General features: G+C 40.8%; 3 protein-coding genes across 7 annotated transcripts; 2 read left to right on the forward strand and 1 right to left on the reverse strand.

Moving 5' to 3' along the window:
* Nucleotides 1-6770: 6770 nt before the first annotated feature.
* LOC117817857 lies at nt 6771-15910 on the forward strand. Of its 3 annotated transcripts, XM_034690646.1 has the most exons (7): nt 6772-6988; nt 9604-9717; nt 9922-11054; nt 11237-12121; nt 12236-12343; nt 14092-14869; nt 15019-15910. In XM_034690646.1, the coding sequence occupies exons 2-7, from the start codon at nt 9615-9617 to the stop codon at nt 15039-15041; spliced, it is 3030 nt and encodes a 1009-aa protein (XP_034546537.1). In that variant the 5' UTR covers nt 6772-6988; nt 9604-9614; the 3' UTR covers nt 15042-15910. The 3 variants fall into 3 exon arrangements, with proteins under 3 accessions (XP_034546538.1, XP_034546537.1, XP_034546536.1); XM_034690647.1 differs by having other exon boundaries at nt 6771-6988; nt 10012-11054; nt 14092-15910; XM_034690645.1 differs by having other exon boundaries at nt 14092-15910.
* A 1198-nt stretch (nt 15911-17108) lies between these two features.
* On the reverse strand, nt 17109-23297 carry cryba1l1 (crystallin, beta A1, like 1). Of its 2 annotated transcripts, XM_034690673.1 has the most exons (7): nt 23134-23297; nt 19206-19635; nt 18762-18844; nt 18552-18670; nt 18204-18345; nt 17972-18114; nt 17109-17769 (listed from the first exon to the last, which is right to left on the reverse strand). In XM_034690673.1, the coding sequence occupies exons 1-7, from the start codon at nt 23179-23181 to the stop codon at nt 17622-17624; spliced, it is 1113 nt and encodes a 370-aa protein (XP_034546564.1). In that variant the 5' UTR covers nt 23182-23297; the 3' UTR covers nt 17109-17621. The 2 variants fall into 2 exon arrangements, with proteins under 2 accessions (XP_034546564.1, XP_034546565.1); XM_034690674.1 differs by lacking the exon at nt 23134-23297 and having other exon boundaries at nt 19210-19280.
* On the forward strand, nt 17991-22237 carry crybb1l1 (crystallin, beta B1, like 1). 2 transcript variants are annotated; one of them, XM_034690679.1, is made up of 7 exons: nt 17991-18108; nt 20332-20453; nt 20659-20756; nt 20879-20997; nt 21088-21220; nt 21314-21456; nt 21560-22237. In XM_034690679.1, the coding sequence occupies exons 3-7, from the start codon at nt 20664-20666 to the stop codon at nt 21729-21731; spliced, it is 660 nt and encodes a 219-aa protein (XP_034546570.1). In that variant the 5' UTR covers nt 17991-18108; nt 20332-20453; nt 20659-20663; the 3' UTR covers nt 21732-22237. The 2 variants fall into 2 exon arrangements, with proteins under 2 accessions (XP_034546570.1, XP_034546568.1); XM_034690677.1 differs by lacking the exon at nt 17991-18108 and having other exon boundaries at nt 20235-20453.
* Nucleotides 23298-23466: the final 169 nt, after the last annotated feature.

The following is a 23466-nucleotide window of genomic DNA, read 5'->3' on the forward strand; positions in this document are numbered from 1 at the left end:
GCAGGTCTTGTGTTAGATCCTGCTGATTAACTTTCAAACACAGCGGCACCATTAAGTGTTGACATTCTCGGCTTGGGTGTTGTCTCTGGTTACACATTCTGAACAGAAAAACTGCTGGCTGTGGTGTGTGTGTGTGTGTGTGCGTGTGCGTGTGCATGCGTGTGCATATATGTCCCCCTCCAGACTTGTCATAGGAACACACAAGGGGTTGTTTGAGGACGTTAAAGGGTCTCAACGTTTCTAGCATGCCACACATTAAAAAGAGCATCTCACACACTCTGAGAAGCACCTGCTGGATCATGAGGTGATCACTGATACAGTCAGGTTGTGTGTGTGGGAGAGACTGTGTGACCTATGCAGTCACAGGGTCCAAATACCTTTGGCAAAATAAAAAATGCTTTTATTTAAGAACCCTCAAAGTTGTGATAGTTCTTTATTTGAACATCTGATGATCAAAAACTACTTTTACAGAATTCACTTGAGCTTTTTACTCAGCTTACTATGTCATTATTTACATTACACAATGTTTTTGGCCCTTTATACTTCAAAATATGTGGTACAATAGACATGTTTGCTCTATCCCCCTGGAAAACCTGTACTTCTGTTCCTAAGTATGACATTTTGTAAAGTCATTTGCTCAGAACAAAGCATGGAGCATTTTGTTATTATGCAGCACAGACCTGGAGTAATCTCCCAGAGAGTATTAGACAATCCCCAACTCTGACCACTTTTCTTTTTCTTTTTTATATATATATATATATATATATATATATATATATATATTATTTTTAACTTTTTTAATGTAACAACAAGACAAAACAAATACAATCAAACAGGGGCTCAGATATGTGAAATTAAATAAAATAAAATTGATATGAAAAATAGATAAATAAAATAAACAGATAAATAAATTAATAGAAAACACGTGAAGAAAATTTTCAAATGACAAAATAAACGAAGAGAAGTAATAAAATAATTAGAAATACATACATATACATACAAACACACATATGCACACACATGCATACACATACATACACACATTATAAATAATGTAGAAAGAAAGCAGAGAAAAAAATAATAATAAAAAACATAAAAGACCATACAAAGCTGCCAATTAAATTGTGTACTCTGGAATGCTATGTGCCAAGTCTGCATATATAAAGAAATACTCCACTTCCATCACTCATCAGCCTTATCCAAGAAGGCAAGGAACGGCCTCCAGATGGCTGAGAATGTCTTCCTGACTGACCACCTTGAAGTCCAGACTAAAAACATTCCTCTTTCATGCTGCTTACACTGCTCAATAATGGATGCAAACCCATTTTTGAACCTTTTAACTAATTTTACGTCTTAATTTTGTCTGTAACTACAAACTTTTTATTGATTTTAAAATATTTTATGTTTCCATGCTTATATTTGTTTAATGTCATGTTTTAAATTGGATATTTTCTGACAAGGTATGGCGTTATGGAATGAACCTGATATTGGATCTACAATTAAATGTTAGGCATACGGCCACCCTGCGGGGGTGTCAAGAGGTCTGAGCCAGCTTCGTGCTGCGACTCAACACATAAAAGATTCAATGTGTGAGTCTCAATCCTTGGGAAGAAGTTCTGAGATTAATCGAATAATTAAAGGTTCACAAGACAAGACCAGTTGTGATTCTGTGTCTGGCGGGACAGTAAGACTCTGCAAGTTACGGACTTCAGAGCAGTGAAGGGGGGGCTGATCATTTATAATAATCCCTCCTAATTTAAATAAATAATAAGATCCCCCACTCTTTACTATGTACGTTAAGTTACATAAGTACAGAGAGAGAGAGAGACAGAGAGAGAGAGAGAGAGAGAGAGAGAGAGAGAGAGAGAGAGAGAGAGAGTGGATCAAATATAACTGTCAGCTTATGAAATGTAAATGTTTGAAGTGTTTGCTGTGTGTTTTTGTTGATTGTTACTGTTCTGGTTTTTGTTTTTAACTCTGTAAAGCACTTTGAATTGCTCTTTGTATGAATAGTGCTTTATAAATAAACTTGCCTTGCCTTGTCTTGTTATTGTGGCCTTTATTAGAAGGGAAACATGGGGAGAGGATGACATGCTGCAAAGGGTTTAGGCCAGGAGTTGAACAGGCAACCCTTTACTTCAACGAGATCAACAGTCTCTGTAGGACACATGCTTTAAATGTTGTTAAACCATTAAAATAATATTTTAGCCTACATTTAAATAGAATATATAACAAAGAAAGGAATAATATCGGAGGAGGGCCGGGGTTTGAGGGTTCATGACCTCAGTATATCTAAAACCTTTGCGATAGACCTGGTTAGACATGTCATACAGGGTGTGTATAATTATATTCTCCCTGCAGCTGCACCTGCCAAACTATAAGGACTCTGCGCCACATGTGTAGATTTATTAGCCCAGCAGAGAAACATAAATGGTTTTGTCCTCTAGCTGCTCAGAGAGTGACAAGTGTGCGTGCATGTCTGTATTAGTCATCGTGTGTGTGTGATGTTTGTAACCTGTGCAGCTGGTACCCCCCCCCCCCCCCCCCCCCCCCCCCCCAGCACACACACACACACACACACACACACACACACACACACACACACACACACACACACACACACACAGCCTTAAACTTGAGACCACCAAGCGCAGCAGATTTTCCCTCCCTCCCTGTGTACCATCATTTGGTGTCATATCTATTTAGAGCTCCCCCTCTGTTCTTCATTTCCTCATGATCGCTCCCTCAAGCTCAAAGACGAGCAGCAGCATTTCAATCCAGACGACAAATCTGCAGGGAATCTCTCGTGAGGATTAAACCTAAGGAATATATATCACCTGTTAAGAGTGGGGAATGAGTGCTGAGAGGGATTCATGACTGGATACATCGTACTGATTCCACATTAGGGACTCCATGCAGGATAAGGTAGGGAAACCACACCACTGGGAGATTAAGTGTGGCCTACTTTTCTCTTACTTATGACTGGAGCTGATCTCTGGGGTAAAGGAACAAAACAACAAAGGTACTGCTTGGTGTGGAATTATAACTCATGGGTGTCTCCAGTCCTCCCTCTTCAGATGACGAGTCCCCTGATAACACTCCGGCCCCTGAAACCCTCCGCCACACGTCCCACACCAGGAAGCAGAGTGGGCTAGGCGGCCTGGGTTATGGGGTGGGGGTAGCTTGGCACCACTTGAGACCCTTCGTCCCCTTCTTCCTCATCAGCTTCATGGTAGTGGCCCTTGTCTACCTAATGCAGGCCATCATCTATGGGGGGCCCTTCAAGGACCCGCTCTTTTTTGTAAAGTTCAACGAGCGCTGGCCCCGGCCCTCCCCGGTCCAACAGGAATCCCAAGAACCCACCAACGGCTTCAGTCCAGTCCCCTCCTCGTCGTTCGAACAAGTCCTCTATGAACTTCACACAGACAATGAGACGATACGAAATGTTTAAAACAGAACTGTAGGATCAGTTTATTTTCTCTATGGAGATGAGCACGAGGACTCTCCATGGATTACACCAGCTCTTCAGGGTATTACAAGGGCAGACTGGAGCTGTCATGTTCTTGGCTGTCAACACGTTTCCCGTCTGTCCTCTTTCCCAAAGCCTGTGACTACAGTTTACCGGAGTGAAAGATATGCAGGGGATTACTTGCATTAATTTTTTTAAGAATATGCAGCTGAATCAGATGCTTCTTATATCAAGGTCAACAAACTATCAATGGCTGTTTGCTATAGCCTGTCATGCTTGTGACACATGAGACCTGGCCATGGTGTAGTTATATTCAACAACCTCTTAAATCCAACCCTGCTGCTACTTATTTTTGTAGTAGTACATTTTTGGAGGATGACTTTTTAATACTCTAAAGCAGGGGTTCCCAATCATTTCAGCCCACGACCCCCAAAATATAGGTACCAAAGACCTGCGACCCCCACTGTTCCTCAAAGTGATTTAATGGGGCTTAATTTAGCTGATCTGTAGAAAATTAACCTACCCATATGAGCATGTGTCTGTGTTTCCTGTGCTGTTATGAATTAACCTACTCCTACTGATGTTTTTGATAATTAAATGTTGACTATCATCTGGAAAACAGAAAGGCAGAAAACTCATTACATATTCTATTTTCATGGTTTTATTAAAAGTTTAGCCATTATTTTTGTAGATACTTTTTACTATATTGGGTTAAATGTTGTTGTTTTTTTGGATCATTTAAAAAAGAAAACATTCTAGAAGACATCTCATGACTCCCCATTTGTGTCTTGCAACCCCTCAGGGGGTCCTGACCCAAACTTTGGGAACCCCTGCTCTAAAGGCACTCAACCTGCCTTTAAATGTATTTTAATTAATGTAAAGTTTTGCTCCCCAACATGAACAGTTAAGAACAAGTGATAAACAATATGTTTGACCTGTATTCTAATGCCAACAATGGAAGTAATGCTGCAACAGACATTGTTGTCATGAATTTGTGATTTCATCAAGAATCTTCCAAAGACAAAGTAATTTTAGTGCCCAATTTCCACTTTCTTTTTCACCTTCCTTCCACTGTAGCTCAAGCACACTGTCTGTTGTAGCTGAGTGAGGAATTTTCACATAAACCATTAAAGCCTCATTTTCTGTGCTTTTAAATTTACAGTCAGGACTCTTAAGTTTCTTCACCTTTGTTTCACTGAATGTTCTTTTGTCCTGCATGGGTCGAAAGAATAACAAAAACAACTGAACTGTTTCCAGGTGTTAAATTAGATCAAATGTCTGGACCTTCCAGTCTGGGTCATTTTGACATTTTGATATCCATTTAAAAGCATAAACATGAAACAGGGTAGTATCTCTATGTGTATTACATATCAGCAGATAAACATAACACCCTTTTAATTTGTTTATTCACATTACTCATGATAGACCAAGGGTTCCCATTAAAATTGTTTACCACATTTACGATCTTCTCCAGACTGCAGCCGAGATGGGTGATAAGAATAAACACAGTGTTGTGTGTTGTCAGGTCTTACTATGGTGGATCTTCAGCTGCAGTAAAGTTTCATTTTTAGAGTTTTACTACCAATCTGATATGTAACCATGCAAGTACAGTTTTACTATCAACAAAACATGTTTTATGAAATGTCTTGCTTTTTTCTTAAGTGTGCAACAGAAACAATGGTTAAAGAGTGTGTTCTAATGATTAAATGAACACACACATTGGTAAAGTGCATTATGATTGAAAATATTTCTTAAATTGGGACTAACAAGGCCACATGAAACAATAATGGGATAGTGGTATGTATTTAATATTGGTATATCACAGAGAGAAGTCAACCAAGTTTGCTGGTCCCATTCTAATATCGAAACATCGCAAACATTGAACTCTATAAATGTATGGTAGCACCAGTCGAAGTAATATCCTCCATATGTAAATATTTAATTTGAATTTATCCACCTTTTTTATTAAGCAGAAGGCAGTTTTCTGAGCTTGTGAAAAATGTACTTTAAATATACAAGGTTCTCACATGATAGCCACAATATAATAAAAAGAATGTAAGTAAATTATTTATTTCTTCAAGTTACATTCTGAAAAAATGACTTCATGTCTAGTGGAGTATTAGGATGTAATTGATTCTTCGGTGAGGACAAATCTACTTCCTCCATAACTGTGATGGGATTGGTTTTGATGATACAGACAAAACTGGACACATCGGCAATAAGGGGTTAATTAAATAATCTGTAAATGGACCTATGTTTATAAAGTTCTTATTTTGTGACACGAGCCAGGACTGCAGTGACTACTAAGAAAATCAGTAATAATAATGATTATTATTATTTATATATTTAATATATTATCATTAATTATTATCATCTTTGTAAAGCAGACATGTTATCATCAGTGGTGGACAGTAACAGAGTAAAATGACTTGAGTACATTTTTTGAGTATCTGTAGTTTACTTGAGTATTATTTTTTGGGGAGACTTATTACTTTTACTCCACTACATTCAGAAGACAATTACTGTACTTTTTACTCCACAGCACTATCAATGCTCTAGTTACTCACTACTTTTGCTTTGAAGTCAGCTCATGAATTTCCTTCTCTTTTCTGAAATCTGATCCCTAAGACAGTAAAATGTATTTGTGTAGTTCTGTTTGTCTCAGTGGTTCAGCCGTACCTGTATATCAAACACAGAGATTTCACTCAGATCAGGCAGTTCATTTAGAGGTGGTAATGATGGCTATAATTCTCCACCTGAGCACCCATGGTCATATTGTTAGAGGTTTTTGAAATGAAGAATAATACGTATTATTTGAAATGTTCTCCCTGTTTCCCACTCTGCCCAAACTTACCAAAATTCACGGTCCAACCTGAGAAAGAGTGTTGAGCAATGTCACGTGTTTAATTCCAGATGAACATTTCAATGAATAACTTAGTGTCTGTTTTTATTCCATGGTATAGTTTTTAGATATTTCAAGTAATGGTTTCTAAATAAACATGATGTTACTGAATGTACTTCTATGTGTTCCTGACTGCACTCATGCTTTGTGAAAATACAAAGTTTTGAGATATTCTAAAAAGTAGCCTACTTTGTATTTTTAAAAGCAAGTACTTCAGTACTTTAATATGACTGAATAACTTTCACTTGTATTTGAGTAATATTTGACCTGGAGTATTTATACTTTGACTCAAGTAATGAAGCTGTGTACTTTTGTCCACCACTGGATATTATGAGACATGAATCATTAAATGTTATTAGTTCAGTTCTGTGCTGCAGCAGCTGAGTGGTGACTCTGCTGCCCCCTGGCGGTAGACAGACTGACAGACTACAGTGTAATCACCTGTAACTCCGCTGCCCACGCTGACATGTGGATGACCTTCCCAAAACGGCCCCAAAACAAGCTGGTTAACAAGACAACATCTGTCTTCTAATCTCATATCGAACATATGTCATTTTTAACAAACCAATGTTGTGTCATTGACGGACAGACGGGTTCGTAGTCTGAGACTTGAATCGGTGAGTGAAGTGTCTGTCACCTGCCCGCGTTTGTGTTCAGTACCGAGAGGTTCCACGTGGAGACATGTGTCCATGCAGCTCACATTTAAGAAACAAATAATGAACTAATGTACTAGAAAGTTTAACTCACAGTAAGTCTGTTGTGAGAAGTTAACATCTCAGCTCTCTAGGGGTCATAGTCTTGTTGTAAACTATCATATTAGCTGGATGCTAGCTGTCAGCAGGGGATGCTAAAGGCGACCTCGTTCCCCCGTTAAAGTCACTTTCGTCACAGTGAAGAAAATATTAAATGTTGATTTAACAAAGTTAAAAAAGTCATAACACATGAATCTTCCGAAAACTGACATTAGAGGCAGTACACATCTGTCAATAAGTCACTGGGGCTCAACTTTGATTGAGTATGCAAATTACAGATTTCTTCAATGTTCCAAATTATGCAAGTTGCATTTTTGTGAATTTTTTAAAAACTATGTTAACAGTCGTTTTCAAATTTGTTAGGAAGTCAGATAGTGAATATATTTCTTCAACTGTGTGGTTAAATTCTTTTCTTTTTGGCACTATTTTTAAATAAATGCAGAATCTGCAGAAATGAGTGTGCCAAATTATTATGCAAGTTGGTGATAAGAGCATATAACTTGTGAAAATTACAAACTAGGCACCATTTTAAACGTTCTATTGATTGAAAATAATAATATTTACTACAACTGTATTCAAACTTCAACAAAAACAACAGTTTTCTTTGCATTTGTATACAAAACAAAACTGTTAATGTCTTTGAAACATTACAAATCTAAAGTGTTTCTCAAATGTCCAATATAACCTCCTTTTCTTTCAGTGAGGGTCAGAGGTCAATGGTAAACTGATTTAGTGAGGTTTCTGATGACTTCTCTGTTGACACTGTGTACTGCACCTTGAATGGCTTTCCACAGATCGCCTCATGAACTGGCCTGCCTGCTTACCGCTGCTTACCCAATCTCAACCTGACTGAGAACTTGTGGTCAATAATAACATAGATAATTTACAGTAATGGCAAGAAATACATCTCAAAGAGCATCTTTGGAAAGCCATACAAGCTGCAGCTCACAGTGTCAGCAGAGAAGTCATCAGAAACCTCACTAAATCAGTTTACCAGTGACCTCTGACCCTCACTGAAAGAAAAGGAGGTTATATTCGACATTTGAGAAACACTTTAGATTTGAAATGTTTTAAAGACTTTAACAGTTTTATTTTGTATACAAATATAAAGAAAACTGTTGTTTTTGTTGAATTTTGAATACAGTTGTAGTAAATATTATTTTCAATCAACAGAACGTTTAAAATTGTGCCTAGTTTTTAATTTTCACAAGTTATATGCTCTTATCACCAACTTCCATAATAATTTGGCATGCTCATTTCTGCAGATTCTGCATTTATTTAAAAATACAACCAACGTGCTTTGAAAAGCATCATTTTAACCACACAGTTGAAAAATTATATATTCACTATCTGACTTCTTGACAAATTTGAAAACGCCTGTTGACATAGTTTTTAAAATATTCACAAAAATGCAGCTTGCATAATAATTTGGAACACGGTGTAGTAACTCAAGTCTTACACCAATGGATGCAAAGTGAAGCCATTACTAAATAAATCAGGTAAACACAATAAATACAGTTTTGGATAACCTTACTGTCATTATAGCAACAGGGAACTACACAGGGAAACACAATATTAGTTTTCTCCACACAATACACAGAAACTATACACACAGTCATCAAACCAATTCACAGTCATGTCTATACATCCATCCCACTATTCCACTGTAACAGTTAGTCATGGGGCTGCTGTTATATAGCACTCCAATGCACCTCAATAATGAAGTGCATAAAAAAACATACACTGCCCAGAGAGTAATCTAACTTACATAGTCTTGACTTTGGACCATGTCATGAGTTCGATATAATTAATTATTTCATTGCTGTGTCCATCAAGACAGAATAATGATGTTTGTACTGTGTGTGAAGTTGTCAGTTTTACAGATTAGTGTACGATACGATGTACTTTATTGCCCCCGTAGGGAAATTTGTCTTTGACATTAGTGCTGCACATGTTACCTGCTCCTACAAAAATCACCACAGTTACACAAGAACACATAAATAAGAACAAATTACAATACATAGTACAACATACAACACACAGCATACTCTTAAATAGAGAGCACCATAACACTGTCCCAACCCTAACAGGCTATTTAATATTTAAAATTCTAATAGAAATTGGCACAAAGGAGTTTTTAAAATGATTCAATATACACTTGGGGACTCTGCACCTTTTTCCAGACGGTAAAAGTTCATACTCAGAGTAACGGATGTGCAACAGGTCTACAAGTATAAGTATAGTATAGTGTATAAGATGTTGAGCCAAAAGAAGCACGGAAAAAATCTGTTTCTCCTGCTGATGATATAAAAATATCTTTATTTTTATTATATTAGTTTGATACTACTTTTGTATTGCCATACAATCTCTTTATTTTCATGTCCCTGAGTGAATTTAGAAGTAGTGTAAAACACATTTCTTTCAACTAAAAAAAGTCACCATATTTACTGATCGACCTTCATCCTCCTCCTTCTCTGCAGTGAATGGAGAGATGTGGTGCTACCAAAAACCGGGGTATGAAGCCCTCCTCCTCGCCGAGCTGCAAAGACAGCAGCAGTGTAGCCAGTTCTGTGACACAGTGCTCAAGACTGAAGGTACAAACACACTCCCAAAGTACACTCTACTACAAAGAAATCCAGTGTATTCTTGCCTTCAGAGTTTGTTCTTTAATAATGACTTGGTTCAGGTGGTATTTATAGACACCACTTGTAAATTTTCCTTATTTGCCATCTTCACATTTCATATTATTGTTTCATGTAGCTGTAAAAGCTACCACTAACACCCTAACTCTCCTTCAGGTGTTTCTGTGCCCACACACAGTTGTATTCTATCAGCTATCAGCCCCCAAATCTCCTCCTCTCTGTCCTCCATGTCACCGCCCCTTGCAGGACGGAGTCACTTACTGGAGTTCCGGGCTTTGGGTGCCAGTACCCTCCTTCAACTAGTCAGACTGCTGTACTCAGGAGAGATGGTAGGGGAGGGGGAGGAGGAGAGGCAGGAGGCTGTTTCTGCTGCAGCAAGGCTGGGCATTCACGGGCTGGTGGAGGTCACGAAAGGCCGAAATGAGGCAGCAGAAGGCCAGCACAAGGAGGTAGGAGTGCAGACGGAGCCACTGATTCCTGTGGAAAATGAAGAGAGATGGGGCAGGTGGAGGAGAGAAGAGAGGGATGGAGACACTTTTCTGTGGAGAGAGACATTGTCACAAGGTGAAAGAGACACATGGACTCAGACAGAGGTAAAAACAGCTCCTCCCTCTCACCAAGCAGCCTCATTTGAGACCATCGATATGGGTGCTCTTCAGACATTAGGACAGACAGACCCTCCTATCCATCAGACTCAAATTCCCTACATCCCAGTTTCCCTCATCTACCCACCAAATGGAATCCAAAACCAAGTGAACCCATGTGCTGACCCTAAGACCTGGTGGGCTGGTGCAGCAGCTGAAGAATTAGAGGATGAGCGGTTTGAACAGTTTCAAGGCAACATCCCAGGATACATCAGCTACTTCCTGAATCCCCACAAGGAGGAGGGCCAAAGAAGAGGGAGACCACGAGGTAGTCGGGCAGCAAGAAGTAGAGGTGCCAGGAGAGCTGCGGCGGGGGGGAGGGGAGCCAGTAGACCACAAGCATGTTCAGGAGGAAGGGCGAGGGGAAGAGGGAGGGGAGGGTTAACGCAGACTGTGGACGTGCAGACCGTGGGGGTGAGCAAGATTCAGAAAATGTACCTGCAGAGGTGGGGGATACGGACACCCAGGGCCGGGCAGGGCGGCGGCGCTGTCGGCAGGGGGTTGTACCTGAAGACCAGAGAGCTTCTGAGGCAAACCAAGAAATGTCCGAGGAATAGGAGGAAGGGGAAGTGTGGCAAAGAGTGGGAGGTCAGCCAGAGCGAAGATGTGAGGGAGGGAGAAGAAGAAGAAGGTAACCTGCAACAGGTGAGACAACTAGCTAGACCTTCGGTTTTTATGATTTATTACAAGAACAAATAAAAGTCCAATTCACCAGTCCACATTTTAACAGCATTTAAGCAGCATGTATTTAGGTTGAGACAGGAAGGGATAGCTCACATGCAATTCCTTCTACATCTGAACTTGTTCTTTGCTCTTTTCTCCCCTAGTTGTGGGATGGTGTTCCTGCTCAGAGAGAGAAAAACAAACCAACAACATCAGCCTCCTTTTCTTCCCCGTCTGTCAGATTTTACAATGCCCATCATACGTTACCAGCCTCTAACCCTACGCTCCAGCCCTCTCCATCACCCAGCCTAATGTCACCTGTAGCTCCCTACCAGCATCCAGTATCATCCCTCCTCCACACCACCTCCCTCCCTCCCCCAAACCTTCCAGCTAATGAGCCTGAACACATTGATCGCCTCTTAGAGGAAGTAATGATGGGCCTTGACATATTACCAAACAAAACAAAACACCAAGACCGTGCCACTGTGCTCCTGGAGACAGGACCCAGACATGTTGGTGGTGGTTCTGGTTCTGGAGGACGTGGCACCTCTGGCTCTTCAGGGCCTGTTCTGCAGCAGCAAGGAGAGGGGGAGCTGAATGACATGCTGGAGAACTTCCTTCAGTCCTTTGAGCAACATGTTGAAAGCGCTCCCACCAGAGAAGAGATGGAGAAAGAAGGTCCAGAGGATGCACGGAGCAAATACATCAAAAAGAGGATGGATGAAGCAGAAAGTCTGCAGAGTTATCTACAGCGGAGGAGGTCTTCTGCTGTTCCCCAGAAACCCGCTGAGGAAACAGCGACACAGGTCACAGCCCCACGAAAACGACGAAAGAGGAGAAGAAAGAACGAGTATCCGTTGTCACTGGAGAAAAAGAGGGTGAGGGTGAGAGTGAGGAAGCCTGTGTCGTCAAGTGAAGCAAAGGACCAAACTATCGCTGACCGAGGAGACAAGCAGCTTCTGCAGATGCCTGTGGTGAAACTGGAGAGGAGTGGCGCATTGCCAGCCAGAGTTACGCTGCAGGGACGCAGCTGTCAGAGTCTAGAAGAGGTGACAAACTTTTTAAACAAGTCTGCACTCCTGCCTCTGATTATATCTGCTGTCACCATCAGATACATTAGATTACTTGTTCATTCATTTATATGTATTTGTTGTATCTTGTAGTGTTCTACACCAACCATCAGAAGTTCATCTTTAGTGAAAGACCTACTTAAAAACTGGAATACAAAGGTGTACCCAATCAGGAGCAGGTTCAGGGAGGCCCACATCAAGGTGAGGACTAATCTTTTGACAAAACATTATTGCGCTCTTAGTCCATGGTGATTTATCTTCATAGCTTTGGTGATCTCTTGAATATTGAAAAAATCAACATCTACAAGATTGGCACAGACATCCATTGTTCCAGGAGAATAAATCCTAATATCTTCTGTAATGCTTTGAGTGTACTCGTAGCAGCTATTGGGGTCTAAACTTCACTAAATGACCGAAGCTAATAATCTAGCAACAATTCAGTCTGCCTTTAGTTGCAATTTGCTAACCTATGGGAGAGGATTAGGGCCACTGAAAAAAAAGATTAAGGTCCAATATATTTTTGTTTTTGTTTTTGTTCTGAGAAAAAGTCAGAATTCTGAAAAAGAAAGTCAAAATTCTGAGAAAAAAGTCAGAATTCTGAGAAAAAAATGTGACTATTTTCTCAGAATTCTGACTTTTTTTCTCATAATAATAATAAAGTATATTGGACCTTAGTTATTTTTTTCAATTGATTAAAGTCAGAATTGTGACTTTTTTTCTCAGAACAAAAACATAAAAAAAATATATTGGACCTTTTCTTTTTTTTTTTTTTTTTTTTTTTTTCAGTGGCCCTAATCCTCTTCCATACTAACCAACAAATCTCAGCATGATACATCTTTTTATCATCCAACATGTACTAAATGATGTCTTTATGTTGTATGGAGTGTCTCTGTTACTCATGTACCACAGAGCACAAGATTTAGCCTGTGAAAGCATTGTTACTCAACAGAAGCACTACACTTTATTAAGCAAGTAAAGTTAGTAAATGCTGACAAAATTTGCATTGATAAATACAACATGTTGGAAGTATTTTCAATATCACAAGTAAGCAGTGAAATTTACTAGGGATGCACAATATTATCGGCACCTTATCGGTATTGGCCGATATTGGCTTTAAAATGAACTATCGGACATCAGCTAACATGCCGATATACGCTGATATAATTAACCAATAAAATAATGGGCTGCTGCTCACATGTTGGGCTCATGTTTTAAGTTAAATTTGAATTTAAGCAGCAGTCTGTAAGCTACATGTAGCTGACCAATTTAGGCACATTTACTGTCAAAGGGTAAACCATTTACTTTAATTTGGGTTTAATTGCTGTACAGTTGCACTTTTCACATGTTCCCTGTGAACAGAGGTTAGGTTTACTTATATGTCAAATGTTAAATTGGATAAATTTAGTTGTGTGTATTGTTATGATTGTCTCAGGGAGAGCATCATCCAAGTTTTAAGTAGGATGTATCTTCTTGTATGAATTTTGTTTGAAAGCAATGTCATAAATCATAAATAAATATGCAGTTTTAAGTATTAAGTATTTTCTTATTTTGCAGAAGAAATGAATATTACATAACAAATGTGATAAGAGTATCACCATAATACTGTACACTAATTCCAATACAGAAGATAATTGATGATCTCTGCAATTAGGTGTGCGGAAAAAAACATAGGTATCAGCCAAATGAGTTGTAAAATATTGGCATACCAGATATTAGCAAAAAATCCAATATTGTGCATCCCTAAAATGTACAAACAAGCAACTGGCAAAGCCATCCTGCTCATCATTATCTGAGGCTCTATGCATCTGCTTATTTGCTTTGAATTCCTAGAACAGTTCCCTGCTTCCTTAAGCCATGTTCTCTTTGTGTTGGAGTTTTTTTGCGAGCATGATAGCTGTCCGGACTCCTTATTTATCTGTCTTATCTAATAAGGTTTATTTGTTTTACAGGACAGTATGCCCTTTCTTCATGAACCAGATAACCATCAGCCAACAACTGACAACCCCACTCCCAGGCAAAGCAGGCCCAAGAAAAATAGGAAACGTTGCAGTTCATCTACTATGGAGAGTTCAATGTCAACAGTTCAGCAGCAGCAGAGGCCTGTGGATGAACTTGAAGAGGAAAATCAAGAGAATCGGGAAGAAGAATTAAATGTCCAGCCAAATGAAGCAGGGGGACCCAGAAGGACAGGAGAGAAGAGGGGAGCAGAGTCAGATGAGGAGACGAGCAGTGATATCACTGAAGCCAAGAGATTCTGCTTTGAGCAGCCGACACTAACAACAAGCTCTGCGTGTGCTGAGTCAGCAGCCACACACAGAGAGGAGATTAACAGTGTGGACACTAATGTAGTAGAGTGTTTACAAAACAGAGAACTTGGAGACAAACTAATGTGGAGAGAAGATAGATTGGAGGAGGAAGAGGTTGATGTGGATAGAGATGATGAAGATGATTGCCACCAGACAATAAGAGCATCTACTTCTGTTTCACCTCCCTCACACTCAAAAGAGGAGGCTGGCTTGGCCTCTACGGAGAGCTGCGAGGAGGACATAGACAAGGACATTGATGTGATCGGAGGCTCCAGTCCTGTCCCTGACCCAGTGGTCATCAGCTGGTCGGATTCTTTGGAAGGTGAGGAGGAAGAGGAAGAAGAGGAAGGAGACCAGGATGTTGACGTTGTTGGAGAAAAGATGGACTACACTCCATCAGCACTTTTCACTGCAATGAATGGTGAGATTGAAAATATAAGACTGATAAGCTCTTAAACTAGAATTTGATTTAAGCTCAAGAGGCAGATTAACATTTTCTTTGGTACTCTTCTCAGGTGTAAGTCCCAGACAGCAGTCTTTAAATTGTTTTATTATTGTTTCCCTGTATAGAGATGGTGGAGCCGCAGTGTTGACATCCCGCCTCATCTGCTAACCAAAACACACATCTACCCATAAACCTTAGCAGTAAAACAGGAATGGTTAATGACCTGCGCCCCAGTCAGTCAGAAGGGGGAGCTCCTGATAGTTTGGCTTCATGGTTGAGGAGATGTCATGATGTTCTTCTTTTATAAAGTCTGGTCACAACAGAAAGATAAATATCTTTTCTTTTTCTAGTTTTTCTTCAGGTTTAGTTATTCGTTTTAGTTTCCAGGAAAAATTCTTGAATCGGTTTTATTCAGCTTAGAGCAGAAAGATGAGGTTTCATCAAAATGTTTTATGGGATCAACACATGTGCGAAGACGCTGACAATCCCGTGAGGAATTTTTGTTTTACTATTCCACTGTTTAGGAAAATAGAAGCTGTGAGATGTTGGATGTTTGGATTAAAAGAAAAGAGCTGCATCATTATGCATTAAAACGGCTGGTGGAATATAACCAGTGGATGAAAGACACATGATTGAGTACTGAGTTTAGCTGTTGCCTAGGATTGTTTCATTTTTGTACTTTTAGATGTTTGGATTTTATGAGAAGACCTCAAAAGTTGTTACTGTGAAAGTTCAGTATGTTGAGTTGGAGTTATCAGATATGTTCATCACCGTTGAACAGTTTAGAAAAAGATTTCCTACAACAACAATCAGGCTTATGTACTGACAGGAATCAGTGGTGTTTTATTAGATGTAAATAAGACTATGACTGTATTGGTTGTAAGTATAATTGATATTGCCCCCCTTTGTTCCTTAACAATCCAGGAACTCTCTTATAGTTCTAGTTTTACTGTTGAGTTTGTGTTCTATAATGTTCCATGTTACTCTGATTTCTACAGTAAAAACAATCCTCTCTACTCACTGTGTTTCAGCAGCTTTATTCTGTGACGCCCATTCTGTGTGTGTTCTTCAAATCTAACAATAACAGGGATGATGAATAGCAAAGTGTTCATCCTAAAATAAATATGCATTAAAGCTAGGGTTGGTAGTCACGGGAAACTAGCATGAATTTGAAAGTAGCATTTCCTCAGAACTCCATCTAAGCCCCCCTCCCCTCGGAGCTTTTCCAAAATGACGCCCCCGCTCACATGCATGAGCGCCGCTGCTTCGCAACCATATGATGGTGACTGATTCAAAACAGCATATTGTTTGTGTTCTGCAGTAAGAAAACACCAAAACATTATCATAGTGAAAGATAAAAACACAAACAAACATGAAATGTACACGCAGGAGGCGGGCAGAACGGCAGGACGGTATTTGATTGGTTTCATAATTTGGCTCCCGATGGCAGGGATTGGTTGGTGTTTTCCCAGGTTTACTCCGGGATAGCAGCTTTTTTTCGCTCTTTTTTAAAGAACACATTATGTATTGATTGCCATCGGGACATAAAGATCAATTTAACCAGTGAAACAAAAAGTGTATCTAAATCTGACTACCAACCCCAGCTTGAATTATTTGTTGCATCACTTGTTTGATTGTAAGGCATTAGCTGTGTTCTCATACCAGACATTTAGAAGCATAACACTTGAGATTCAAATCCTGTCAAGTTTCAGCTAACACATACTACAGAATTTTAATTCCTTTCTTTAAAGAAACAGTTACATAGTTTTAATTTAATTATTATTGATAATAATCGTATGTTTAATCAATGTAATGTAAGTTAAAGTGGCATCCATATTTAGTTTCAGGGAGACAAAAGCTGCTGTACTTTAAAAAATACTTAGTACAAGTGATGTCATTGGTTATTTATAATTCCATGTTGAAATACAGCACAATATGAGTACCGGAATCACACAAAATAACACATTTTGAGGTTTTTTTCTGTTTTTAAAAACTGAGCTTATGATGTGTTGTCTGTTTGCAGCCCATTTCTTTAGATTGCATTTTTGAGAAACTGCTCCTGTTTATAAGCAGGTTTTTTCAGCCTAAGTTGCCTCACAACACCTTCAGCATGTTCAAGATTTGATTTTTTTTTTTTAGTTTGGGATGATTTTCCCCCATTTTCCTGTCTAAATAATCACACAGCTCTGTAATAGAAGAAGACATGAGTTGAAAATGAGTTTATTAGCTATAACCTGTGGATCGACCTCCTACACAACAACAACTGAACACATCTGAGCTGCACTGCAGCACATCTGCTACACTGAGGAGAGTGAGGGCAGCTCAGGAGGAGGTTTTCTGGTCACGGCGCCATGTTGGAGCTTCATCTCCCTTCTGATGAGTTCCCACTCGCTGAAGAACTTTTCCACTCGTCATCACTCGGCTCAGGTGAGAGTACAGCCCAGGAAAGTGTTTGTGTGTAAGTGTGCAGGGACCTCTAAACCAAATAAAAAGACACAGTGTGAGTGTCAGCTAAGTCAGCATGTGTGTGTATGTGGAACATGTTTCCCTGTGCTTTAACAGTGCGATATTGTCTCTTATCACACTCTGGCAGCGGTAGTGGTGGTGGAGGAGAGATGGGTTGGGGTGGCTCTCAAGTCGAGAGGAAGAAAACAATGAAGAGAAAAAGAAAGGAGGGGGTTATCGGTTAAAGATGGGGTTGCTGTCTCAGTCTCAGCCTGTCCTCCTCTCAGTGCTGGATACGCCTGATGGACTGGATCTGAGGGGTCTGACAGTGGGAGCCCCAGGACTTGCAGTGCTGGTAGTCTCCACTGTGTTTCTCACACTCCATGATGTACTGCTGACCCCTGTAGCCGGGGTACTGGTAGCACACAAAGCTGAAGGAGGAGCAGAGAAGGCAGCAAGTATTAGAGAGACTATTTTAAGGGCTGCTGTGACAGAATGGGGAAACAGCTCCTTCCACAGATTGACAGATTTGAAACATAATCCAATGTAAATCAGTTAAAAAAAATGAACCAGCATTATTAAAGGTGTGTGTCCTAACAAAGCACATCTTGTTACATATTCCCAGGTACTTACGCGCCGCACTGCACGTGCATGGAGCCAACCTCTGGCATGATCCAGCCCATGGCCTGCAGAGAGGGGTAGTCGTCGCAGATCTCCACACTGCGGCCCATGAAGTTCTCTTTCTCAAAGATGATCATGCGACTGCTTTGGTGAGACTGTGGAGGGGGAGCGAGAGAGGAGAAGAGTTAGGTTCAGGATCTCTTAAGTTAGGTGTCACGTGAGGATCACTGATTGGCTAACTCACAGCGCAGACGATGGGGCGCAGAGACATGAGGCGCTCCACGTGGTAGGAGAGGGATCCACTGTAAGCATCCCAGTGAGGGTACTCTCCTCTCTCCAGGATTAACTGCTGGCCCTGGAAGTCATGGTGCTCGAAACCCACCCAGCTGTTCATAGAGAGAAACAAAACTGTTAACATCACAATGTCAGTTGTCTCAGTCTCTAAAGCTTCTCTTATGACACATCCTTGTGTCCTTCTCTTGTTTTGGTCTCCCTTGGTTCCCCCCATCCATATGCCTAATATCTCGCAAAGTCTGTCCACTAGGTTTCGTTTCCCCTTTTTTTTCACAGAAGAAGAGTTCATGAGACTTACGCTCCACTCTCCACCCTGATGGAGCGGATGTTATCCAGTCCACACTCCTGAATGTTGGAGCACTCGGAGGTGAACTCCAGGCACTTGCCCTGGAAATGCTCCTGCTCAAACACGGTCACCTGGTGGCACCGAGGAAGAAGAAATAAGTTGACAATGACATCGATATGCGATTTGAACATGTAAATTGTGCTCAATCGAGCGTGTGTTTACCTTGAAGAAAGGAGCCATGCCCATTCCTGAGTTGACCAGAGGCTGCATCATGGGGGACCTTGTAGTTCTGTACATCTTGACTCCTGTAGTGGAAGATGAGGACAAAGAAATGCAGATGAAGTAGATGGTAGAAGGTTTTTGCAAAAGTAGTGTGTGGCTAATATCCATCAAAGAATCCTAAACAGATCTATGACCAATTCATTTTTTTTGCTACCTGTCATGTTGTCTTAGTGTTAAACATGACTGTGTTCAATCTACATACACATCTTTAACTTCTAGGAATCGAAATCAAAATGAGGATTTGGTAAAACAAGTTAAATTTACTTTTTTAAAGATGAAACAACTCTAAAGGTATGACTGTTTAGTAAGGTGTTTTGGTTTCCTCCTGACTGATTGCTGTGTGTCTGACTCTTTGTTGTAATAAAAGCAGAGATGGAACCTTACCTACTTTTGCACTTAAAAGGATGAACTCTAGAGAAACACACCAACCACTTGCCTCGCGTAGAGCTTTGAGAGCACCTGGCGCTTCAGTTTTATACGGACGGTCAGGGAGCGCGCCTGCTTGTGCGCGTGCATTTTCCCAACTGGGACTGTGCACTCCATCCATTGGGCACAGCAGCATAGAGGCGCGCTCCCGCGTCGGCGCTGTGGTCCCTGGACGCTGTTGTCCTGCTACAGAGGCCAGCTCAGCAGATCCCATAGTGCTGCTGGTGCTCTGGAAACAAAGGTGCGCTGGTATGTTCCGACCCCGGTCAGCAGTCCGGCGCGTGCCCCGGCACAAAGGGCTAGGATCGGTTGGAAGAATGAGGGGATTAACAAGCGAGCAGAGAGGCCCTGCTGAGGATGGATAGCGGGATGGGTCAGTACACCAACGCTGGAGAAAGACAAGTTTCATTTTAGTCTCGTTCACTTAATGGTATCTCAGTGGCACCAAGCGCTTTTCAGCCTGCTCCCCCATATAGACAGATAGAGGCTGTACTCTATCTATCAGAGTATGATACAGCCTCTGTCCATCAGTCTCTATGATCCGGGAAGAGGAAAAATAAGCAGATGTTTATACGATAAATACATCAGCTCCAAACACAGTTTCTCCCTACATCCTTGATCAAACAATGTTGAAGTACATTAGACCCAGTGAGCCACACACAATCATGTCCAATCAGATGTGGTGTGTGATCTTGTATTTATGTGGGACTGTTCAAGATGGAAAGTTTTGGAAAATCCGACAATGAAACATTTAATCCAGTTGTTTGGATCAGACATTCATTTATACCTGACATTATCTGGAAACAGAGCCTGAACATTACATTCCCTGTAGCTTTTTGGTCAGAAGCCAGATGTATGTAACCACATAATAGAATAACTTTGAATAATATACTTTATAATTACAATTCTGCTCATATTATTCACCCCTACATTGTTATCTTAACTTTTATTGACAAGATCTATAAATTATTTTGATGTAGTCTGTCATCCAGCTCCCGTCTGTCCTATCTGTCTCCACCCATGGCCTCTGCCAGTCCCTCTGTGATGATGAGGTGTTTCTTTTGTCTTGTGTCTCTGACCTCAGCAGGTTTGTTTCTCTACCAGTAATCCCTCTCCCATGGGCGCCAGCGTATAAAAAGGAGAGGCGATCCCCGGGCCGCACACACTCTGAGTGAGGCTCGTCGCAGTCATCGCACACACAAACAGGTAAGGTTTACAAATCCACACACATCCTGTAAACTGTGGAGAACGAGGCATTGATTACACCAAAATATATAGATTTTTCTACAGAGTTTTCATACAAGTCTATTAATAGTACTTTATCTATGTCTTATTTGTTAAGCCTCCTCCAGCCTTAAAAATTACATATGTCATATCCTCTCAGTGATATTTCCCTCCTCTCTCTACACAGTAATCATGTCCAGTGGAGATAAGTCCAAGACCTCTTCCCAGACTGATGGGAAGGCCGCTCAGGGCAAGAAGTCTGAGATAGGAATGATGTCCTACAAGGTGGGCGGCTCTCCCTAAGCCATATTGAGAAACATTCAGTTAATCCTATCATGAAGTGTTGCTCATTTCACAGACTTTTGCTACTGTTCCTCTAACTCCTCTGTGTGCCTTTGTGCCTCCAGATGCTCGTGTTCGACCAGGAGAACTTTCAGGGTCGCATGATCGAGATCAACAACGAGTGCATGAATGTGTGTGACCTTGGCATGGATCGTGTGCGCTCCCTGCGCATCGAGAGTGGACCGTAAGTTTGACAGGAAGACTTATCGTGACATTTTCACTCTCAAAATACTCGTCTTTTAACATTTTCTCTGAACATTGTTTCTTCCCGCAGCTTCGTGGGCTTTGAGCAGATGAACTTCTGTGGTGAGATGTACATCCTGGAGAAGGGAGAGTACCCTCGTTGGGATTCTTGGAGCAACAGTCAGAAAAACGACTACCTGCTGTCCTTCAGGCCCGTCAGAATGGTATAAAATCATGCTTGGCTTAACAATCTGAAGTTTCTCTTTCTTTTTGCTTAGAGTCCTCCCTCAGTTACAATAATATTTTTTCCCCCACAGGACCCTGAGAAGCACAAGATCTGCCTGTACGAGGTTGGAGAGTTCAAGGGTCGTAAGATGGAGATCATGGACGATGACGTCCCCAGCCTGTTTTCCTACGGCTTCACCGACAGAGTGGGCAGCATCATTGTCAGCTGTGGAACGTGAGTGTTGGTGTCAGCTCCAATATCACACTGGGGTTCCCTGATAAGGACTCAGTGACATAGAATCGGTCCTATACTGACATGTTTCTGCTTCTCTCTCCAGCTTTGTGGGATACCAGTTCCCTGGCTACCGTGGCAGCCAGTACCTGCTGGAGAAGGGCGACTTCAGGCACTTCAATGAGTTTGGCGCCCGCACTCCTCAGCTTCAGTCTGTGAGGCGTATCCGTGACATGCAGTGGCACCAACAGGGCTGCTACACCATGGCCAGCAAGTGAGGCTCAGGGAAGGAGAGAAAGAGAAAGAGTGGAAGTGAGGGAGAGGGGCGGAGGAAGAGGGAAAGGGGGAAAGACGTCTGAGGCTTTACCTCAGTACTTTTAAAGGTCTATGATCGAAGGCAGCGAAGGGAAGGGTGAGGATCTAGATCTGCCCCTGATCAGAGACAACACCTCAGTGGAAGGACCAGCTAGACCACCCTCCATTCCTCTCTGTCTCTATTTTCTCTTTCTCCCCTATGGGCTGAGCTTTGCTTTCCCCCCTTTTCTCCTTTTTTTAGTCCCTCACTTCATTCCCCTCCCAGTCCTCTGAAACTTCAGAGAGGGAACACAACACCTCTGGCTGTTTTACACTCTTGATTCTCGGCTCAGGGTTTGATGCACCATGGGAAACTGAGTCCCTAGAGCCCCCCTGCCCCTCGACTTCTTGCCCCTGTGCTTTGCACATCCTCTCTGCTGTACAGAATCCTGGCCAAGTTTTCAATAAAAAGGAAAATCTTAATTTGAAAGATGTTTTTGTTGTTACTTATTACTGAGGAATCAACTGGATAAAATTGTCTATGAACAAAACAGACAAATAAAATGATAGTGTAAAAAGGTATAAGAGATGTATCCATTTCTATTGACTGGATGGATTGAAACAAAATTTAGACAAATGTCATGCTTGACTGCACAGATTTCAGAAAATGTTTTGTATTTTCTTTAAAATGTGAAATCACTGAACAAACAACAAACAAATAACTCTTCCTGCTTTATCCTGGGACCATAGGCTGATTATTTAAGAGATAATGCTTATTTTGCTTGATAAGACAGTAATCACTCTATAAACCTCCTAAACCAAGCCTACGTGTTACCGCCAGAGTCTAGAAGGTTTCAGTTTACATTTAAAACATTTAAAACTTTTGAAAATCATACATCTGAGAGCATTAAGTCTTTAAAATTCTAAAAAATGACCAAAACATTGAAATACTTTAAAAATAGAGTATTATCTTCTATCATTTGACTAGTCAGTAAATTACTTATTATTCAGCCCTTATGTCATCAGTACTGATAAATACAATTATTAATTGAAGTCGTATTTCTGCAGAAAAAGTCTTTTTAGTAATCATTATTTTAGATTAATTAAAGTAAAGGGTCTCTGGTCATAAGAGTGATGTGTTCCTGTATTCCTATAAAAGCAGAACACACAACAGTTCTAATTTCTAACGACTATGAAATCTTTAGAGACTAAACCTGGGATTGACAAAGATGCCATGGAAGAGGAAAAATGGCCTCTGGCTTGTGCCAAGAGGACAACCTGCTATGAACAAACACAGTAAACACATTTTCTGCTCATTAAAAATATTCAAAATTAAATATTGAAAAAATACCTCACCAACATGCAACCATTAGCCTATTCACAAACCTGAAATATCTGTCCAGAGCTCACTGGCTGCTGATAGTGTGGAATCATTAGATGTATAGAATGGACATCATGCCTTCACTTCAGCCCACTTTAAGATATGAAGCCAAAACACTGCCTCCATGGGCGCTGATGTAATGCAATGTTGGAGCCAAGACTTATGCAGAAGCGACCTGGCCCAGGCAGCATCATGGGACTTCTCCCAGCTATATTACGTTGGCAACGCGATATCCAAGAGAGAGATTACATCCTTTGAAAAATATGATGACCAAGATTTGCTCTCCTGAGTATTAACGTATGTTATAGTTGATAATTTTACCACTTGATGTCACTGTT

Source organism: Notolabrus celidotus, chromosome 8 (genome assembly GCF_009762535.1).
Source record: "Notolabrus celidotus isolate fNotCel1 chromosome 8, fNotCel1.pri, whole genome shotgun sequence".
In the NCBI taxonomy this organism is placed as follows: Eukaryota; Metazoa; Chordata; class Actinopteri; order Labriformes; family Labridae; genus Notolabrus; species Notolabrus celidotus.